The sequence below is a fragment of the Trematomus bernacchii genome, unplaced genomic scaffold (assembly GCF_902827165.1).
Source record: "Trematomus bernacchii unplaced genomic scaffold, fTreBer1.1, whole genome shotgun sequence".
NCBI lineage: Eukaryota > Metazoa > Chordata > Actinopteri > Perciformes > Nototheniidae > Trematomus > Trematomus bernacchii.
In genome coordinates this window covers 12,228,249-12,251,923 of record NW_022987582.1, presented here as the reverse complement: position 1 = coordinate 12,251,923, position 23,675 = coordinate 12,228,249, and the positions used below count along the sequence as shown (strand labels likewise).

At 41.9% G+C, this 23,675-nt stretch overlaps 1 protein-coding gene across 1 annotated transcript; it reads right to left on the bottom strand.

Annotated features, from left to right (window-relative positions):
• Nucleotides 1-313: 313 nt before the first annotated feature.
• On the bottom strand, nt 314-14,997 carry sall3a (spalt-like transcription factor 3a). Its single transcript, XM_034128114.1, has 4 exons — nt 13,819-14,997; nt 2,768-5,884; nt 2,180-2,517; nt 314-1,972 (listed from the first exon to the last, which is right to left on the bottom strand). Exons 1-4 carry the CDS (start codon nt 13,898-13,900, stop codon nt 1,541-1,543), a joined length of 3,969 nt encoding a protein of 1,322 aa, XP_033984005.1. The 5' UTR covers nt 13,901-14,997; the 3' UTR covers nt 314-1,540.
• Between the last annotated feature and the right edge of the window lie 8,678 nt (nt 14,998-23,675).

Genomic DNA, 23,675 nt, shown 5'->3' with positions numbered 1-23,675 from the left:
TGAAATAAATGACACAATAATATTCTTTATTAATACTATTTATTAAGAATCAGAAATTGGTTGTCAATTAGTCCCACCCCACAGAAAAATAGTTCTTGCCTTTCTATTTTGAGCTCAAAATAGTGTGCTATATGCGTCAATTAAACAAAAGTGATTTATAGAATTTTAAATAACTATTATAATGATAATAAAGTCTCCCTGTCATTGATTTAATGATATGTATCGGCTATTTCAGAGTTCATTTATGGAAATAAAAAGTTGACAGAGAAAAGGAAGACATATCGCAGAAAAATAAAACCATTGAAACGCACACATGTTCTCTTTTTTTTTATTTAAGAAGGTCTTGATTGAGTGATGAGTTTGCACTCTGACGAGTAGCACAGATGCAATAACAGAGAACCGACTCTGCAAATTGTAGGAGTGGTACGCTGGAAACAATGAAAACAATGAAAACAGCACGTGATAGATAGCTCAGTCAAAAGGTTAACGGTAACTCACAGACAAAACGTCTTGTTTTTAAAAAGTGCATTCACAAACATGACAAATACTCTCAACTCATGATGTCTATTTTTATGTGATACAAAATATGCATACCTGTTTTTAGATTTGTCTGTATTTCTATACATAGATATTTCTTCAAAAGGATCACTTTTTTTCTTTTTACAAAGGTTAAAAGCAGGGTTGTGGTCATAGCAGCTTCGGATATCTCTAGTCTCTTTACCATGTAACGAGATACACATAGTCTCAACAGATATCCAAATAAAACCTACGATTTTCTCTGTTGTTCAACTCAAAACGACATACCGTCTTTATTGAAAGAGATATTCATCAGTGAAGCCTGCAGTTTAGAAAAGAAATGGATCAATAAAACGCTTGGGCCATTAAATATATTTTTGTATACCCGCTTTTTTGTCAATATCATAAATACTAAAGACACAGGACAATATTATAAGACAATGCTGGGAGACTAAATGTAAAGATTAAAATAGTTCAAACATTATTTTTTTCAAGTTTTCTAGTTCATGAGAAAAAGAATATCAGGCGAGCACAGAAACACTATATTTCAGTCTTTTCTTCAGTCTATCCACGGCCCTTTTATATTTAAAAGAGCAATCATAAACAAGGTTGCCAGACAAAGGCCATACTGTCTTTAAACTCTTCTGTTTCAGTCCAGTCCAGACAAGATTCTTGCCCATTATAAATGAGGCAGGATCTTGGTTTTCAAAATAATTCATAAAAGCAGTCAAACATACTGATAAAAACCAATAAGTACCATGCAAATCTTGCAAGACGACATATTCTCAAACAAGAGACAAAATATTCTTCGTATAGGCGAAATATCAAGTGAAGAGGGAATGGATGAAAGGCAAAGACCTCTAATCAATACTAAATACTATATTTCCAAAACCAAACAAAAGATATTTAATCTGTACATAATATAGTACGCATGAGTTCAGACTGGATCAGCAGTTTATTTCCTTCTTGTAAGACTCTTAGTCTTTGCCAAACGCCTACCTTGGAATAATACAGAAAAGTATTTTTAATTGATCCCAATCTCTTTGTTCTCCTCCATAAATCTGGCGAACGGACGGACGGACCCGACATCCATACCAGCCTTCTCCATACCCGTCATGGAAGGGCTGTTTCCGGTGTGAACACGGTCCATTCCTCCCGGCATGGGTCCCAATGAAGTGATTCTTGGGCCGCCGAGGCTGACGGGCAGCTGGTTGATGCCTCCATTCTGGATCACAGAGATCTCATTGTTCTTCATGGCAAGCCCGTTGGTGATTGCGGCGGCGTACTGGTTCCAGAAGCCCGGGTCGACGTTCATGGCCCGAGCCGCGAGATCCTTCTGGAACATCTCGCTGAACTTCATGGCGTCCCCACCCAAGAGGGCCATGGGATTCTCTACGGACAGTCGCCGACCCCTTCGGGCTGGAGCGTTGTTCCACATGTGTGTTCCCATGTGTACCTAAAATTAGCAAGAGAATAAAAAGAACATCATGGGTGTTATTGGGAGACCTTAACAGTTCAAGGCAACATACAGGTGGGGACATACAGTACAAAGGTCTTTAGTCAGCGTCTATCCCAGAGTATTACTTGTTACATGGTATGAATTCTTTCAACCACAAAGATTCAGGTAAAATCCTAAGTGATGCTGTATTAAACTGGATCATACCTTCAGATTGCCCTTTGTGGTGAAAGCCCTTCCACAAATAGAGCAGGCGAAAGGTTTTTCCCCGGTGTGTGTGCGCTCGTGGATTTGCAGAGCACTGGCTGAGGAGAAATTCTTCCCACAGGCGTGGCAGTTGTGCTGCTTAGGAGTGCGTCGTGGAGGTGGGGGAGCCAACATCGGGTTGATGCTGGGGCTCATGGTGCTCTGCGGCGCTGCAGCAGGAACATGGATGCCCGCCGGATGGTGAGAGTTGTCGCTCAGAGACATCGACCTCCCGTGTCCGTTCATTTCCATTTTGATCATGTTCGATGCAGTGCTGGCCAAATTAGGAGTGCTCAGACCTTAAAACAGATAATTGAAATACATGTTAGAATGCTGTAGCATAACAATTACACAGTCACATTTTTTAAACTGTGAGATATGGCTACAAGATGTATAATAGACTTGAAAACTTAGAAATTCCACCTCTTTGTAAAACCCCACTGCATTATTTAGGGCTAATAACACTTTTTTGTCTATTTATATATTGAGACTACATTTTGTTCAACTTAAATGATGCATCATGTTTAAGTTTATTTTGCACATACACACCTCGGTCTCTATTTAGAAACAGCATGCTGAAGTGGCTCTCCTCCTTGATAAAGTGCCTGCCAGGTTGAGTGGCAGTCAGGTCAAGGGCCCCGGTGCCTTCAGTTGCAGAGAGCGGAGATGGGGTCTCTGATTTTTCCGACTTCACTGTTGCAAAGCCAGACAAATTGTTCTCCTGGCCCTCTTCTACTATCGTGGCGCTGTTGCTGTTGATGTTATTGTTGAATGCAGCTGGGGATTTGGATCGCAGGCTCTCGGAATTGCTGTGAGCTGGGGAAAAATGCTGCATCGAGCCGGAGGACTCAGACAAAGCAGGGCTCCCCAAGCTTTGACCTTCAGCATCCCCCACAGCAGAGAGGGAATCAGTGGCAAAGCAATCAGTTTCTCCTCCAAAGCTGAGGCCGTTCTGCGTAGGCTTCTGACCAAACGAACGGGTCATGTTGGCAGTGGAGTCGATCATCTTCATCTGGTTCTCCATTGCAGCAATGCTTGAAATTATGGAAGTTGGTGGGGAGCACCCAGGTGAATAGGGTTTACATGGGTCTACTTCTCCCTCTTTGAAGTCGGGTTCATCTTCCATAGCTTGCTCCATTTCATCCAGAAGGTCGTCATCATAACTACTCATCGCATCCATGCTCCTCTCATCAAAGGAGAGGTCAGTGTCCATCTCCTGCAGGCTTTCTGGGACAGGGGTGTTTGGTATCTGCCCTCCCATGTGCATACGAATGTGTTGCTGCAGCACGACGGCATTGGTGAACTTCTTCTGACAGATAGGGCAGGAGTGTTGGACCCGGAGTGGTGGTTTGGATCTATGGACACCAAAGTGTGTCTTCAGGTTTCCCTTTGTGGTGAATGCCCGCCCACATATCTTGCATTTGAAAGGCCTCTCGCCAGTGTGGATACGGTAGTGCATCTTGAGGGCACTCTGGCAGCTCAGAATGCGATGGCAGATGACACACTGGTTTGGATCAGTCATCTTCTTGTCAATGTTCTCGACAAGCTGCTGCAACTTTGATGTCTCTGAGGTTTGCATAGAGTCTAGGAGGCCTCCAAAGGGAAACTTGGCCTTAAACTGGTCTGAGAGCATGGGAAGGATAGGATGGGAGACAGGGCTAGAAATTGAGCTTGGGCTAGTGATGGGTTCAGTGAACTGGCCACTACTGGACGATGAGGTTGAGGTGACGGTGGAGGAAAGGACCACTTGAGTTAGTGTAGTTGTGGTGGTGGTGGTGTTCTCTCCTGGCCTAGTAGAGCAGCTTGGGGGAAGGAGAACACCTTCAGGTTTCAAGAGAGGAGGTGCATCGCCACCTAGGCTGGGCTTTGGGGAGGGGGACATAGTGGTCATGCCAGAGTCAATAGCAATATTAGGGGACAAAGATGCACAGTCGCTTAATGGTGGCGAATACCCTTGAGGGGACCTGTTAAGCGGTGTGAGGCTTAGAGACTCACCATAACCTCCCATCATACCCGGCAGCGTAGGAGGCAGCTGGAGCCCAACGGAGGTGGGATTTGTGGAGAGGATCTGTTTACTGTCGAGCCATGTGGTTACAGGTTTTTCCGGGGGAAAAGACATTCCATACGGGATGCCTGAGCTTGTGGGTACGTTGTCCAAGTACTCTGGCACAGGGTAGGGGTTCATCTGAACATGTGGGTATTTATCTTTGTGCCTCTGGAAGTGGACTTTCAGATTTCCCTTAGTGGAGAAACGGTTTCCACATATGTTGCATTTGAAGGGCCTTTCTCCAGTGTGCGAACGCAGGTGGATCTGTAGGGCGCTGTCACTGCCAAACACCTTGGCACAGAACCGACACTTATGCTTGAAGAAGGGGTCCTCAGAGCTGGGCTTAGTGTCAAACACAGACACATTTGGGGGCTTCCCCTTGCGGTGCTTCATCATAGCAGAGAGGGGGTCAAGCGCATTGGCTGTGGCTGCTATGCTGGCCAGCGGGTTGGGGAAGATCACGCTGCTGGATGAGCTGTGAGGTATCAGCGGTAGATTGGAGGCAGAGCTCATGAGGCTGCTGTGGCTGAGCGAAGGAGGGGTGATGCCACCACCTCCTGTTATACTACTGCTAATGTTGTTTGTGACTGATGATGAACAGGGGGGGAGTAGAGATGACAATCCGTTGCCACTGGACGAGGGAAACACCAAGTTATTTGAGCATGTGTTGGGTATTGAAGAGTTAGATGGCTGACAGCTACTGGGTGTTTGAGAGAGGGGCCCTTCCATCCCCGAGGTCAAGGGTGAAGGGCCTTGAGCGCTGAGTGTGGCTGGCAACCTCACAGGCATCTGATGGACAGGGGGAGTGATGAAGTTGTGTAGTTGAAGCTGACTTGCGATAGGAGGGGCACAGGAGGAAACAGGCCCTTGGTTTCCAGCAGCATTGCTGTGATGGTTGTTTAGAGCAGGCTGTGAGGCAGACTGCCTGTTCATCAGTGCCACCTGACTGCGTATCTGTTCTATCAGCTGCAGCTGGTGTATCTGCTGCTGCTGGAGGGCCATCAGCTGGTCTAGGATCATGGGAATAGCCATGGTGGAAACCCCACTGCCCACTGCTGCCCTTACGCTCTGTGAAAACTGGGCGACTGCAACCCGGGTGCCATGCAGGGTCTCCAAGGTAACATTGGTGCTTGGCATGGCGTAGCTTGTAACAGCGGAGGGGACCACATCATTGAGCTGAGGTAGGGAGCCGTCTAGTTCAGGGGATGTCACATCTGTCTCGTCGAGATCCATATTTTTTTCTGGTGAAAGCTCTAGCTCCATCTGCTCATCCTCGTTTTCTTGGAGATTGACCCCACTTAGGGTTGCTGTCTCTGGGATGTCCTCCCCCTCACCAACGAGACTGTGGTTGCCCTCCCTCGGGTCCTCGCTGTCAGCCTGTTCGCTAGAGCAGCTGGGTACAGGGGAGAGCTCTGTAGTATATTCTTGGGAGGGGATAGGTGTGTTCTCATTGTCATTAACTATGAGCACCAGGGGGCTTTTGGTGCAACATTTTAAATGTTCACAGAAGTCTGACCACTTGAAGAACTCAGCGCAGCACTTCTCACAAATGTGTGTCTCCTCACTGCCGCTGCGGCTCTCATTCCCACTGTCTGCGTCTTCCAGCACCTCACCTAGGGCTAAAGGGAGTGGAGGGGGTCCGGAGAATGGAGGGGGAATGGAAAAGAGGGAGGAGAGGGCAAAAAAAGAAGAATTAATGAATAAATAATCGATAAAGAATCCACACATATTTTGCAGTGCAGTGCTGCACAGATTTAACCTTTCATTTTTTTCCTCTCTTTTAACATAAACAAAATCAATATTCTTTTTATTTTTTTACTCCTAACAAATTGCCCTAGTTCACCAATTCTCAAGACCCAGGTTTGTGCCTTCACACCCTCTCCATAGAGCAGCTAATAATTTTCTTTGTGCAATCCATCAAATTATGAGGGCCTATCAATTGTGGATACTGCCGCTTAATGAAATTCCATAGAACCTATTGATTTCCAATATTTCATACAATTCACGGCTGCCTCATCTGTTGGGTACAAATCAGGACTTTGATGGCCCTATTAGGATTCCCCTCTGCTATCAAGCCCAGTCATTTCCACCTGAATTTCAAATGCCTGGGCCTTTTCATTTAGCATTGCAAAGGTAATACTTTAGCCTTGAATCTAAGCAAGGGACTATACTGGAATACTCTTTTCTTATGGTGTCAGGAAGAGTGATTTGTTGCAAAAGCAGAAATCGGATGAAAATGTAGCACTTAAAAATGTCCTGTACCATTCGCCTTTAATTTGACCATTTACAATGTATGTTACCAATGTATACACATACAAATGATACATACCATGCCCACTTTCAAATGCTTTTGGAAATGTTTTGAAATATACAACATTGCCTTTCAGTTAAGAAATGTATCTGTCTTTCTTTCCCTCCTTCTCCTATGCTCTCTAAAATGAGACTCAACAAATTACATGCTAGTGCCATGGCAGCGCAGTCTCTTGATTAGTTACACATGTTTAATCACAGTTGTAGGAAGCCACTTCCTCTTCCATACGCAACCATCAAGAGTCAAACAAACCGACGCCACACGCTCTGAGCAAAGACCAAATTCACACCTGATCAAAACCGTGCAAAAATGCCCTCCCATTTTTGTTTATTATTTTTGTTTAAACATGGTTATACTCTATGTGTGTGTATATGTCTTTCTTGGCCCTATATACATTTCCCTTTCATAATGAGTGGGAAGTGAGCTCAATCACTGCCACAGCGACCTGCACATACTCTATTTCAGAGTCTCCTGTCCGGTATTTAGTCAAATACCCAAGATAATTCTGGCGATACCATTATTTAGCTACAAAATGAATTATGTTATATACTTAAAACTATAAAAGAGGACAATTTAATGGGCATTATTGCCAAAAGTGTGATTTATTACACAAAAAGACTTTCCCTATAAAGACATTTTATAAAACAAAGTTGATTGATGACTTAATAATTTTGCCAAAATAGAATCAGAGCTACAAAAAGTGCCAAACAATTGGTTTGTAATTATTTGTAAACGGTGCAACTGCATATCTGTGTATGACACACACACACACACACACACACACACACACACACACACACACACACACACACACACACACACACACACACACACACACACACACACACACACACACACACACACACACACACAAACAAGCAAACGTTCCTGAAAAAAGTTAGTAATGTATTTAATTTACGCAAATGTTCTACCACTAATCATAAAAGTGAAGCTCAACCAATGAGCCAACAAGCCTGATCTGTCAATATAAAAGATACAATGACACGTAGTCGTAGATGGTGACATAACATCTAAGAACAGCTAAGACAAATACTGCCATGGAAGATTTCACATATTCACTCAACACTACAGGTCTTCCTATGTGTTGCAAGTGAGTAACAGTGAGATTCATCCAGTGCTCGAGCACGCTCATTACAAAGGTTAAAACGGAGTGAGCCCTGGTGAGGCAGACATGAAGCATTCATGCCAATTACAGTGACTCATTAGTAAAGAAATTCATCACTCCTCCTGTAATTTCTGGCCAAAGGGGGCAGGAGCTATCAAGGTGTGGTGACTGTAACTCAATTAATTATCAACAGAAAGGCTTTGGACAGGCTCCGCGTTCCCATCCTCAATGGGGCTGGGGCTGACAAAACACGATATTATTTGACTTAATCATGTAAGGTTAAATTAGAAATCCGAAAAAAATTGATTTAGCAATATAAAATAAATCTAAATCCGTGACGGTTCTTTAATTATCAATGTTACCTCCCCCCTTGATTATCCAGTGCAAAATCATTATAACAATTGCATTAAAAAAAAATGTTTTCCCAAAATGATTATCATATTATTTACACCAAGTGAGAAGAAACGTCAGGGACACGTGATAAAAGGCTTAAAATCTCCTTAGGCCGGCAGCGGACAGCAGAACTCATTTCCATAATTGGGGGTTGAAAGGTCAGCGCAAATGAGTAGGCATTGTGTTGAGCTGATTAGTTATTAGAATGGTATTACTGTCAATCTCTTTTATTCATTCATACAATTACAAGGGGGGGCCTTTGTATGCCTCTGACCTCACACACACAAACACACACCGATACGTTCGTTCACACATATGTTGACGCACAAATGACATGACAAACACATGCTTTTTGCGGCCACTGCAGATAATAAATAACTGTAGTGTGTGTATATGTCTGCTTGGGCAGGCCTATCTTAGCAAGTTTCCTCTGTGAAGTGATATTGTTTCTAATATGAATTGTACATTTCATTGTTTTTATTTGAAAAAGAAATACATTTTTGAAAATATCCTTTTTACGGGGCATTTTCAGTTGTGTGTAAAAACTATATTTTAAAGAATACTATAGCCCCAATAGCTCAACACTGCCATTAAAAAAATACCTCAATAAAATTCTCGGATGTGGATTTTGGATGTGGCTTCTGACATTTTGAATATTGCTACAATTACTCAATATTACACGACAGGCTACAGCAATTTCCCTATTTCCCACTGTACATGCCAATAAGCTTAAAATGATACAATTTGCATTCATAATTACCATTCTCTCCTGAAACAGTGGGACGCCATCGCAGCTGTGTAAAAGCGACATTTTGTGTTTTTTATGTATTTGCAAGACAGTGAGAGTGTGTGTGCACTAGTGTGTGAGTGTAGGGGGTTGTATTGATTTTCCTATAGCATGAGAAAGGAAAGGATGAAAAAAAAAATCCAATCCGTTTTCCATTCTTCCAAGAGTCTTCATTTACTCAGATGCAAATATTAAGCTGAAGGATAATAGTGGGATTGAGGACATTGGATCCGTGTGTCCGCTATCTTGCTCAATAATCGTTGTCATGCTAACTGTAACCGCTAATCTGACATATTATATCAGATGAGCTATTCATCCTTTCCACCGCTCCTGTGAAAGCCACGGAGCCGAGCGTTGATCAATATCAAATTCCTTCATTCTTAACAATTTCAAGATCCACTTAATGAGCACACACACACACACACACACACACACACACACACACACACACACACACACACACACACACACACACACACACACAATGACACTGGTAACATGTTACGGTAAAGTCAATGGTGTCTAAAGGGATTTCAAGTGTTTTGTATCTTCCATTTCCTATTCCTATTTGTCAAACTGTGCCTTTTTTTTATTAACCTACAGTAATCTCTAGCCTCACTAGAACCGCCCCCTCCTTCTGCCTCTTCAAAAAGCATTATTCTCGAGCATCTGGGGATAGCTCAGGACCCTTAAAGAGAGATGCATCACTGTGGGTCCTGCCCATGTTGGGAGGGGAGGGCCAAAAGAAACAGGCCTCTGGCTTCAACAATTTTGGAATTCTTTGATCACACATCCACAACTCTATTCTCGGGGAAATGTATTATTTTAAATCATATTTTTAAAGTTTTGACTGATGTATATTGACTTTTGTGACGTGTAAATTCCCATTTTAAATACTGAATCTGTTTTCACATTGTTGAAGCATTGCATTTATTATTCTAATATTATCTTATAATATTTTTGTGAATTTTTATAACAGCGGATTGTTCAAAAATAGGTTTGTCTGCACACTTCCTGAAAAGTAAACACATCTGAACGCATGAGGCATCTCATCAAATGATCCTATGCATCATGCAGAGGCTCGAGCGTCCTCAACACTGCTCTGCCTGTGTGTGTGTTTAATGTGTGTGTGTGTGTCACCGGCCTGGTCAGCCGCTCTGCAGAGTGGTACAGTCATATCTGCACTAACAGAGAGGCCTTTTGTCATTGCCTGCAGATGTGCAGCAGCCAAAACATTAACGATTTGTTTGTGCAAGCATTTGCAATACAGTATTCAATGACGGCACTCTGTCCAGAGGAGTGTGTCACCCGGCAAGATGGCTCTCTCTGGATGTGGTTTTACAAAAGAGTTGGAGATGAGGAGGCTTTAATGGAAGCTCATCTTGCAGCAGGTCATATTTAATGGTCTTTTTTTTACATGGGTTTGTTTCAGCTAATTTCAAATGGTTATATTTTCAAGTAAAACAAACAAAACACCTCAACTGTCAAACTGTTGGTCCATGGCTTCACTTTTTGAAAAGCTAAAATCACCTAAACAAAAATAATCTTAAGAAAAACCACTAATGACGAAATGTGCCTCTTCAGTCTCTTAAATCTGCTTAATGTCAAAACAGTCCTGTCAAGTCCTTCCTCTCAATCAGGATATTTCTTGTTTGTGTGTGTTTTTCGGCGCAGGGGAGTAATTTGGACACGGCCATATCTGAGTGCCTTCTTTGGCACAACTGTGTGGGTGGTCCAGGGCCCTGCACCCAATGGTGAGAGGGGATTAAAACAAAAGCCAAACAAAAGCCCCACTGCAGGGGAACCGTGTTGTCACTGTCAGCAGGGATTTCCTCACTGTATTCCATATTTTTTGAACCTCATAACCACGGATATTCCTGATTTGAAGATTATGTTTGCGAGAAAGGGAAACGTAAACATCGGGAGTGTGTTTGAGAATTCAATAAAGACGATAATGAGATATATCTGTGAAAAAGCATCAAAACTAAAGCCTAAATGTATGCTCCTTTCTAAAATTATCAACATGACTATCATAAAGTGTCTCCTAAGATGAAGAAAATGTCATTTTTTCCAACAAATAACATTGTGAAACTGTTCTTTTCTTGGTTGAAATTGATCATGTACGTCTGAAGAAATGTATCTTTTCAACATTCCTCTGAACACAAGTGTATCACAGTGCAATATGTACGCCACCACTTCCCACACATTCCACATGCACACCTTGAAAGGCACTGGATGCAGAGGAGGAGGCGGTGGCCGGATGAAAAGCCCGTCGCTGTTCACACTTTCTAGGACACGAGTATGCTGCGCTGCCAAGGTCAACGGCACACATGTTCTAATTGTACGAGGAGCTTGACATCAAACGGCAGGGCCTGTCCGACCGGGGCTAGACAAAGGTTAAGTCAGCAAGCTTTGTAAAAGCACTCCTAAGCAGCCCCCCCCCCCCCCTTCTGTCCCTATCTGAACACACACACAACCCCCAATGCCCTCAGGGGGCAAGTGTCGGGAAGGCCTGAGGGGGAGATGATATGCCAGACAAGAGCTTGTTGGCACTTGATTTTAGTTTTTCATCTTTATTGGCACATTAAAGGGATCCTGACTGAGCTGCAGCAGAGTGAAAGACATCCACTCACAGAGGTCCGATCAAAAAATAAAGAACACAGAAGGACAGGTTTACATCCTAGTTCCCTAATCCGGGGACTATTTTTCTAGCTCGATGTTTCACGAAATGTGCCCCGGACAGAGTGTCCTTCTGCTCAATTTGAACGCCATCCGAATGCTTGACTTGCTCCCTAAAACCAGCTCGACATAATATAGATTTCAAGTCTGAATAACAATTGGAACCTTCGAGTTCCTTCGACGTTATATGCAATGATTTGTCAAGACGATTGATGGTCAGGAGCTGCAGCACGGGCACCAGAGAGTCTGATCATGCTGCAGTGATACACCGCAGTCGTGACATTCGTCCGTAAGGAAGCTTTCAATGAGTGTTATTGGGTTTATCTAAGTGTATGGGCTCGCTGTGCTCTACCAAAGGCTTGGGATTGTTTCACTGTAACGTACGTATGTCATGGAAACAAGCGAGCCAGTATAGTGCTCCGATGAGGACATGCACGAACATTCCTCGGGCACTTCAAGTGTTAAGTACAATGGCGTATAGGTTACAAGGCAGTGTGTTTGCTTTATTTTAATGGTACACATGCATGCAGAAAGGTGTACAAATGATCAAAGAATGTGTGGAGTTCTGAATGTTCTGGATACTGCTTTCTTTATCATAAATTGCAGGAATATTGTTGAACTGAAATTAAAATCATCCAAATGTTATGACTAAAAAAGGGTTTTTCCTTCCATGATCCTACAGGAGAACAACCTGATGGATACTTCGTATCTTTCAGCTAAATCTACCAACGGGTTACCTCAACATTAAAACAGACACACTGTTCAAATGTGAAATCGCCCTGGAGAAAATCGGACAAAAAGAGCCAAGAGTCATCAGTGTGATTCCCCAAAGCCCTCACACCAACATTTCCCCATGCAAAGAGAGCTGCTCCCCAGAGATTACATCACGCATTTCTATTGTAAAGAAGCCCTGCAAAGTGTGTGAGTGTGTGTGACTGGGTTGGCCAACATGAGCCAAATGGAGAGGTATAAATACTAGCAGTGATTTTCTTTCTTTTTGGAAGTATCAACTTTAAAATAAATACACATTTTAGAGTGAAAAAGTGATTATGTTAATATTAAAACACTATAATGTTGTGACTGTTGGTTCATCTATGAAATTATTAAATTAGGTACTCCTCATAGATACAAAATTAGATTCCTTCCTCCTTTTATACAATGTTGTTTTATAAAATACAGCAATTACAAATACTTGAATTTGAAAGAATCCTAACATTTAGAAAAACATCATGTTCAACAGGATTTTTGAAAATAAAGTACTATTTCTACGGTTGTTCCTATAATTCCAACGGCTTTCTGAAGATGTGACTTTAGCACTATAATGATCGTTTTATTGCGCAAAAGACTGAGTACAGAATAAAAGATGAATGAGCCTTTTTTTCTCTCTCTCACATGGCGAGGACGAGCCCTGTCAACCGATGTTGTCGACATTGTGAGCAAAAGGGAACAAATCAAGTGTGCTAAATTTATGTGAGGGGGGTAAACAAAAACATTTCCATAACAAAACGCAGGCTTCGACCTGCAACAGAATCCGCACGTCGCTCCTAGGAGAGCCAGACAGGCGCAGGGGGACAAAAGACTGATTCAAAATCAAATGTATATCTTTTTTAACGGGTTTTATTTGTATTCATTTAATTAAAATATAAATCGTTGCATGTCTTTCTTTCGCCGAATTAAGAATTTAAAAGATCTAAAAGAATGTCAAATATTTCCAAGTTCTTAAATTGTGTGTGCATGTGTTTAAGCGCATGCACAAGTCAACTGTAAGATTTCAAAGACGAATTTACAAAGGAGCCTCCAATTTTTTACATAAATATTAATATTAAAATAGTTATATTTTGAAGAAAGGCTTTCAAAAAGGCCTCATGCACATATTACAAAATCGTTTAAAATGAATACATTTATGAATTAAACACTTTAATCCTAAAAGTCGCCGATAATGTGACCAGATGCAGGTTAGACTGATGTTTAGGGGATAAAACTAACTCGACTTTTTAAAACAACAATCCTACACTTGCTTGTCTACTAAGAGAACCATTTCTGACTTAATAACGCTGATGTCAAAATTCCATATTTAAGAAATAAATCTTATTATAAATCCGGATCCAGTTTCCATTTAAAGTCGAACTTAAAGAAGTTTAAAAGCTGCTGAAACAGAGTGAAATAAAGAAAACACAGCTCGTGTAAAGTGTAGCAGTGACAGGGGAAGTTGTCTTGTTTTGGAAAGAGGAGAACTCAGCTGGTTAATTCCACTCACCGTGCTCGGAAATCACCCCGGCTATTGCGGGATCCTCGTCCGACTTGAGGTGCTGCGGCTTGGCTTGCTTGCGTCGGGACATGCTGCTGCTGGCGTGGATGTCGCTGCTGCTGCTGCTTTTGCGCTCCGTGATGCCTCTGCGTTTTGCAGATACATCAGCGGAGAGCGAATGAATCAACACGCACACACACTTAAAAAAAAAAGTTCGCAAATAGTCTGATATAGCTGAGAGAGAGGAAAGGAGGGGGACGCAAAAAAGGAAAAATGTTCAGTAAATTAGCCGTTGCTGCTGCTGCTGCTGCCGTCGCTGATGTTGCTGTGCGTCGGATTGCGCATGTCGGTATAATAATTACGATAGTGAATAATGCCTCGCGATTAATGGCACCATGTGAAGGTGGGGAGGATTGGCTGGAGTCCAGCGGACGCGCATTGGATATGGTAATGAGGGACGGACTGAGCAATTAGCCGCTTCACTCTCAGACTTTATCCGTCTCTTTTTCTCTTTACTATCCAACCTCTCTCCCCCCCACAACACTACACACCAAATCTCTTGTTATGCCCGGGCTCACGGGGGGGTCTTCAACAAGGGAACGTCAAAACCCCTGCCTCCTTTCACTGAGGATTCACAGCGTTTCTTCTCCGAGTATCATCTTCATCACTTTGACCTTTATGATCCCATCTTCTCATACAGTCTCGAGAGTTCTGCTCCGTGATAGGTAACTTTTACTCCTCCTGAATTGGACTCTTTAAAGTTGTCCCTTCATGGACACGTTTCCGGTAATCATGAACCGGTTGATGTGTAAAAGTTATTCACAAAAGCAGCAAATTGTTCGCAGGGTTTTCTTGTTCCTCTTTTTGAATCGTGTTCAAACTTTGACGCGAGAAAGCGGATAAGCAGCCTCCAACATCAAACACTCATTCGTCCCAGAAGAAGTCGCTTCTCCTCGCGATGAAGTCCACCTCTTCCTCCTCCTTTAGCTCCCGGTTGCGCCTTCGCCTCGGTGCGCTCTTCCAAAAAAAAAGTACCTTTTTTTCGGGATATCTTGAAGCGAAACACTGAAACGCGGCTGCTTTCTTCCAAATTAAAGCATCACTCAGTGTCTTCCCTTCTGCCGGCTCATATGGAAGCCAACTTTGGAAGTTATCTTGTGGCAGACCGCTCCGGTGTCTCGGTGTCGGGCACGGCTCGGTGTGTGTAGGGACTGCGCTGTGTGTGAGAGTTAACCCCCAAGCTGAGGTTCAGCCCATTGCTTTCAGCCACCACTAGGATGTACCACCACGTTACTGTTCAATGGATCGTCCTCAGACTCCAGTGAACACCCAGATTTGACCTCCCATCATACAATATCTCACACCAACCTGTTTGTGTTAGAGATATAGACATGGAGATAGGGATATGTCATATTAATCTCGCAGTATATTTGATTTATGAGAGGAGATTTTGTGGCTTTACGTTGGCTTTTTCATACATTTAGGTTCACTTTAATGGAAAAAAAGAAATACGCACAGTGTAAAAGTGTGTCCTTTGCTGGTCCAAGTGATTAACTGCATTACACATTTAAATTATTGTATATCGTACAGTTAGTTTATTATTTTAATATATAGCCTATATGTAAACACTTGCACGTTTTGCTTTTTGCTTACAAGTAAAATACGTAAATAAGGAGAAACGATGTTGTGTGCATCGGTGTGAACTCATTGTGTTGCTGAATAAACACATTAACCCTTCACGTGGCGAATTTCTATTTGCATTAAAGTCTCCGGATGCATGGGGTCACATTAATGGGAAGGGGATTGGAGGGATTAAGATATTCGAGGCCAACTGGCATGTAAATAAGACGGGCAAAACGTGCATAAATGTTATTGATATACATAAATTGATATTCATTATTTGCATGTATTTCCTTTTTGCATTTTAAACGTTGTAATTTATCCTAAAATAGGGCTTTAGATTACGTAATTGTTTATGTAATATTTCATTTTAATGGGAAATTTGGTAAAACGTGCAATTCTAGATAAATAAGAAACCTTTTTTTACTGTAACGATGGATGAGCTTTTTTTTCAGTTAGGGAGGGGGGTTCGGTTAGAGCTCCCCCCTCCTCTCTCTCCCCCCTGCCTCCCCCTCCCTCTCCCTCGTGTCTGTTTGACTTGTCTATTCCCCTGTGTGCACCTCATATGAGAGACAAATCTGTTGTCAACAAGGTCGCCCCGCGCGCAAACTTTCTTCTTTCCCCCCCCCCATTTCCCACTCTTCCTCCTCCATCACCTCCTTTAGAAGTTATGTCCAAAAAAAGCCTGTTATTATCTGGTATTAATAGATTCAGCCCCAGGAAGACAAAATCAGCTATTGATAATTGCAAGGAGTATACGGCAGCTACTGTATCGATCGGCGTGTCCTCCACTCCCCTGCTGCTGCGAGATAAGGAGACACACTCTTTAGAGCAATATAATTTCTTTTGACCTATCTGCTTGCTACAGACTTATGATGAATAGCCAGAGTGGCTGAAGTCCTTTATCACAAAAGTTACCCCCTTGATATAATATTGATTCTTTATAACAAGCTCGCCACACAAAAATCAAACTGTCCACTTGGCCATCATCATCATCAATATCATCACAAAGGCGGAGGAATGAAGATCCCTGCGCCTCTACAAAAAAAAAAAAGAAATAAAAAAGGAGAGCCTTTACAATCTCCCCTCTGTAAGGCCTAATCTTTATTTTGCTGATGATGAAAGGAGAGGGGAAACGAGGCAAGGTGCCATTTAAAACGAGCTGCCATTTAATCCGGTATAGACACACATACAGGAAAGGAGAGGGGGGGGGGGGGGGGGAGATCCAGAGTGATCAGGTCTGCCAAACAGCTTGGACTTCTGGGAAAGTCATTCATTTGGTATGATTTTTTACAAGTGGCAGAAAAGGTTTTGCTGATTTTAGAGTCTCCACACCAATTCTAGTGAAAAATAAAAAGACCCACCTCCCTGGAACTATTAAAAAAGACTATGAATTTGGGAAATATCACCAAATGAATAGCTCTGCAGAGGAAGAGTAAAAAAAAAAGCACGTTTGTTTTACGACACAGCTGACACCGGATGCGCCCCAGCGGCATCTTTTAACCTTAAAGAGAAGAAGGCTGTTTCTGCTGCATAGCTGGAGCCCCCCAAAGAGGGCTATTTCAGCGGGGCCAGTCTCTCTCCATTCACCGGGAGAGGAGAGAGAGCTGCTGGTGGAGGAGAAGCGGCGGTGGGGGTGGAGGAAGGAGGGAGAAAACCTGTAATCACCCAAACAACCGCTTTTTTTTCTCGTATTTGTTCACCCCCTCTGGTTCCGTGTCGCAAGGTAAGAAAAAAAGGGGCTACTTGGCTCCTAATGCTGGCCCTCTCTAGTGTGCATCATATAGTGCACCGGCTGACTTCTCTAAGAACTCCTCTCCTTTTCCTCTCCCCTCTCTCTCACTCTGCAGCATCTGTCTCTCACTGCGGGAATCGGAAAAAGGGGAGGCCGGACCGCGAGGAAGTCACCAAGAGGTAAATTACGCACGCTTTTGATTTATCATTTTATCGTCGCGGATTGTAAAAAAAAAACAAAGAAATGTGCCAGCACTAAAGTTCTCCATCAGATATATTTTAATTCGAGTTTTTCTTTTGAATCTATTGTGGATTTTAAAGCAGGCGATTACATCGATAGAGAAGCGCAGGATGAGAAACCGCGTCCCTCAGTGTCCGTCAGTTTCCAATCAGACGTCTTTGCGCCGCCGCAACTGGTGCCAAGACGCGTTCACAAACACACACACCTCATACACACACACACACACACACACACACACACACACACACACACACACACACACACACACACACACACACACACACACACACACACACACACACAACACACACGCACACGCACACGCACACACACCGCAGGCTAATGTAGCAGCCTATGGCACACTCCTAAAGGCTTTGATCTGCACCAATCAGAGGCGACTTGTAACTTTTGTTCCTGCTATCGGATGATCATAATGACAGTAGTGCCTGCTGGGTTGATAGTTATTATTGTGTGTGTTTATTATAAGAGATGTGGCATTGCTTTATTTCTTCTAACTTTATAATACTGTTGTGTATGTGGCAATACATAGTATTACATTTAGTGAAGTTCCTTTAGACAAATAGGCTAAATGTATATAGGTTTATGTCAACTTATGATGACATGATGGATGTTATGGATCTACTAAATTGTTATATATTAATTATATATGCAAACACTTACTAAATATTGTGTCACCAGGACTTGAGTGAGTTTGAAATGATCCCACATCTTTCTCTGTGTAAGTATATGATTCTAATATTTCTTATGGTGTATTACACGGTATTCATATAGGATTATGAAACCACATGCTCGTTTGAGCAATGCTGTATTAAAGTGTGAGTTCTCATTCAATTAAAATCAAATAAAACACTTAATTTGTCCACAGTTATATTTTTATAAAATTCCTAAAATATTTAAATACTGACTTTTTTTTTTAAATAGCATAATTTGGTTGTTTTAAAGATTACTGGTAACTTGTTAGTGTGTTGGGTAATAAGCAAAGGCTCTTTCCATTGAAGAAGCCATGCAAAATGTGTGTGTATGTGTGTGTGTGTGTGTGTGTGTGTGTGTGTGTGTGTGTGTGTGTGTGTGTGTGTGTGTGTGTGTGTGTACGTGCGTGTGTGTTGTATTATTAGACACTGAGTGAAACTATAGCAGCTGGATGACATGACATGTGAGAGAATGTTTTTTTTCTTTTCCTGACATGTTTTCTAGCTTTTTTCTCTTCGCTACACACCCATTAGTTGTATATGTAAAACACACACACACGTGTGCACACACAATTTGATACATAATTGTGGACATCATGCATAAGTAATGACTATTGTAGCTGGGGCTCTATTAAGTGGCAACTGGCTGTGATCCTGCTCTGAAAGTGTTTTACTCTCACATTTATCCCAGAGTCACAGATTAGGAAGGCGTCTGAATCACGTGTGAACTGTTTTCACATCAGACCACACATTTTTCCAGTTATCATATCATGACCTGCTTATCTCCTCCCCTCAAATGAGGCCGGCTGAGACGAAATGTGACAGGCTGCTCGTACCTGAGATGAGTAAAATGTGATCTGACTGCTCCAATCAGGCCTAATTGAAATGAATTGAATCAACCCATTTCTTCTGCTACTGTAATTAAATTAGTAGCCGGGGTGTAATTGGACATCGAGTTGGCACTCGAGAGAGGAGATGACAAAATGCTCATTGCTGCCACCAAAAGACTATGTGTCAGATTCAGTGTGAAAGGCGGCTCGCCAAATGCTGGCTGACACGTTGACATGGCGCCTCACCAGAGGAGACGACAAACAAAACCCTCACATTATCTGTCAGACTGAAACACGGCCAAATATGGAGGGTAATATGTTAAAATAATGGGATTGACAAAATATGCAGAAAGTGTGGAATTAAGCATATTGACTGTAGTGCATATCAAGCTGATCTTAAAACATGCAACAACTTGTTTTTCCCGTGGTGCAAAAACACAGATATTTGGTAACCAGTATAGTTAGATTTTTTTAGGTAAGTACAATTGTTATTTTTTAAGTTGAACTGATAAATTGATCAATGCTTTGATCTGCATTTACAATTGATAGTGTGATAGGGACTTGTTTGATTGTTACGGGTGTACCTGAACAGGGACTACAGATGGAAATGAGCTAATAGCTACATTTGGCATAAATCCTCCTTTCTTAATGTGTTTTATGCATTACTCTTGTTGAATAAAGACATAATAACAATAACAGTTCTTTAATTAAAGTCCATATTTCTGTTTTCCTGGGAACTTAAAACTCCAAAAGTACTAACATTTTTATAACTCAGCTCAGTATAAAAATCCAAATTAATAAATAAATAACCAACAGTTAAAGGCAATACAATAAAAGTCTATTGTAGTCAAAAGTCACTAACGCTATCGGCTGATATCTGATATTCTATTGCAGCCTGATACTTGCAACAGATATATCGTCCTTACCCTCCTAGATCAGCCGTAGGGTCGCCGGTTCAAGTCCCCGAACAGACCTAAATATGGAGTGTCGACTGCTACTTGGAGAGGTCCCAGTTCACGTCCTGGGCCCTGCCGTGGTGCCCTTGTCCGTGGCACCGGACAACCCCCCCCCCCCCCACTCCCATTGCTCCCCAGGCGCTGTACAATAGCTGCCCACTGCTCCTACTACTAGACTCCTGGTACTAGGATGGGTTAAATGCAGAGAACACATTTCACTGTGTGTGCTGTGTGCTCGGCATGTGTGGCCATTAAAGAGGGTTTCATCCCTCCCAATATTCTATTCTATAAAGATATATGTAAGAACATTACTACATTTCGCTGCCCTGTATCAAATATCTCACATATCAATTTGGCCCTCACAAGAAGGGCAAAGGCTTTACTGCTCCAATAAGGCCTTGGTCATCTTGAGGGTGTAATGGCATTTCCAAGAACAATGAGCAGAACAGGGCTAAAGTCGCACTGATGACACTTAATCTCATTGGAATTCCTTGTCAGGTTTGACCTTGGAAAGATATTAGCCACTCGACAAGTGCCTGTGTGTGTGTGTGTGTGTGTGTGTGTGTGTGTGTGTGTGTGTGTGTGTGTGTGTGTGTGTGTGTGTGTGTGTGTGTGTGTGTGTGTGTGTGTGTGTGTGTGTCTCTGTCGGTATGTGTGATTGCAGGTTGTGCATGTGGGTATGTATTGGTGTGTGTGTTCTGAAGTAAACACAGGAGAATCTTTAAGGCCTTTACACACGCATTTTGCGTCTAAACTATTCATACCGGCAAAATGTGCAACAAATTCAACGCTTGTTCAATCAAAAATTCAAACTGATTTACTTATACAGCGGACTTCACATCTTTCTCTGTTTTATTGAGTTTCCTTTTTAGCAAAATGCTAATGAACTTCACGTTAAAGGTGGGGTAGGTAATTTTGGAGAAACCAGCTCGAGTGCGCTAGAATTTGAAAATACACAACCGGAAAAAATCTGCCACTTCCTTACAGAGCCCCTCCTCCAACACGCACGAACGCGCACATGACCAATGAGGGCACGAGACAAGTTTGTGCACAGATGGAAGGCTGACAGGCAGGTAGGCCATCCAGTCATTTTAGCCGGGCCGGCTAAAATGATTGGTCGTGCTTTTTACAGTACTACGGCTTCCACAGTTTTTATTTTATAGATTTTTTGTCAAAGCACTTAAGATATTCATTGCTATCGGGATGTTAAGAGCATTCCATGGAATATAACAAAAAGTGTATCTCGAGTCGGTTTCTCAAACTTACCGACCCCACCTTTAATTTGAGTACTCTTGTCAAAAGTTTGTAGTGTAGTTTTGCAGTCTAGGGTTTTATTTTGAAATGTTTGAACAGAAGGATGGATCTGGTATGTGGCGTATTGTCCGTAAAGTATTACAGTTTCTTTATCTGGGCTATACTGTATCCTCTATAGTAGCATATACAAGTGTTATAAGTTAAGGATTAAACAAAAAATGATGTTTTGATCTGATGCCTGTCCCTCATGAGAACGCAATTATTTGTCAATTTTCTGAAAAATCAACCTTGTTTTGGGAAACAATTACTTCTCTTAGGCGCACTCAATATCTGTATTCATTTCTGTTTTAAAGTATTAATTATAAAAAAAGTGTTTTGTTGTGCAAATTATTTAAATAAAACAACATTAAAAGCCTTTTGAGTAATGCTTAGTAAGAAAAGTATGGGGGGTGGCTTCGGGGCTATGTGCTTGGGAGCAGCCAGCAGCCAGACCAGTGGGCTGCAGGGATCTGTTGGCCCAGTGATATGTGTGCCACAGTGTCTGTTCAATAGAGGCCTTTGAATTTTTAAACAGCATCAGTTACGCTGTTTTGGCACCATTTGCCTTGCTTAATCCTGGTAAGTGCATATCTACACTGTCTTACTGACAGCGTATAGGTGTGTGTGTATGTGTGTGTGTGTGTGTGTGTGTGTGTGTGTGTGTGTGTGTGTGTGTGTGTGTTTGTGTGTGTGTGTGTGTGTGTGTGTGTGTGTGTGTGTGTGTGTGTGTGTGTGTGTGTGTGTGTGTGTGTGTGTGTGTGTGTGTGGAGATGTTGCACAATTATTCAAATCTAGTGAAATTAAGTAAAAGTACCAATACAGAAGTGTGTAAAAACTCCATAACAAGTAATAGTCCTGCATGAAAATGTCATAACGTAGGGTAAGCCGCAAAATGTAATTAAAGTATTAAAGTAAAAGTACCATTTTTATATTCTAGTTTTAGTATTGGATCATTTAAACATCAAGTGATATGAAAATATATTTTTGATCTATTACCAGTTACAATAGACATCTGTTATGTGAATACACACTGCTTTTTTTTCATCAAAAGCTTAAAAGATTGGAAACTACTGGAATAGTCTTTACCAAGGTATTATATTTTACCAGCTTGTAATATTATCCATTGTGTGAAAAAATCATTTTAAAAGTCACAAGCAACTTGAGCTCTAAACAAAAATTCCCTCTGAAATGAAGTATAGAGACACAGAGAATAAAGTTCAAACACCTCAAAACTGTATGTTACTTAGTACAGTTCTTGAGTAAATGTTACTTTCCACCACTGTTTGCAGCTGCTGCTACCGTTGCACATCCTTTGTTGTGATTTCTCTGCCATTAGGAGTGTGCGAGTAAGTGAGGGTTCTTATGCCATTTAAAAAGGAAAAAAAAGGCGGGAAACAAAAGACAATACCGTTCACAAGGTTCCGCACATATACAAAGCCAGCCAAGTTCTAACAAATCCCACTAAGGTCAGAAATGTTTGTTTATGCATCGGCTCCTGAAATGACTGCTTCCTTTCAGACAACACTATCTTCCAGAGAGTTTGATCTCGCTGTTCCCACAACAAAGATGCGTACAATGCAAAGTAGGATAGTCGATTGCAAAAGGGCTGCAAGCTCTAAGAGCAGCAATTAGAGTTAAAGTGATACCTTAAGTCAGGTGTCCTTAAATAAGGTAGTGTAGAAACAGTATTGTTCTGCCCCTAAATGAAACTAAAAAGGGCCAATTCTGACTTTTGTTGTGGAATAAATGAAGAACAATTGGGACTAGGTTGTGCATGATCTTTTTCTGTTGGCCTGGTGTTATTGTTTATGACTCAATAAGTGAAAACAACATGAAAAAAGGTGCTATAACACAGTAAAATGCTGATGAAAGAAAATGCACAGAAACCAAATTAAAGACCACAGGACAATGTTCAGATGTTACAGATACCTGCGTGCTATATGCCTGAAAAACAGAAAATACCTCTGCGTGGCTGTGTGTCATTGCCAGGATAAAGTGAAGCTATTGTGAGAACAAACAAAGCTTTTAAAACAGGAGACACTAAAGTCTTTATTGCTGTCAGAGAGAGTTAGCTTTGGCTATACACAGATTTGACATTCCACCATTTACAGTTCTCAATGCACCGGCATGTCTCCAGTGCTTCAGCCTTTCTCTCTCCATCTCCCGTCTCCACGGAGAAATATTTGCGCAGTGAACCCTCCTCCGTGTTATGCTCTCCCCTCTTTGTCCCTACATTGACTTATTTATGGTAACCCGCTAATGAGCTATACGGTCTTTTGTAGCGAGAGACAGCACGTGTAAACATTTAGATTTTTTTTCTTCCCCTCAAGTACACGGCGAGATCCACCAAATTAAAAGACACAAAGTGAAATGAAATCACGGAGCAACCTAACACCTGATCAAATACAAGGTTACCCATGCAGTGTTTTGTGTTTTGCCGTGTTAATGCCCTATGTTGCTATCAGTCTGGCGTGTGTTTTGG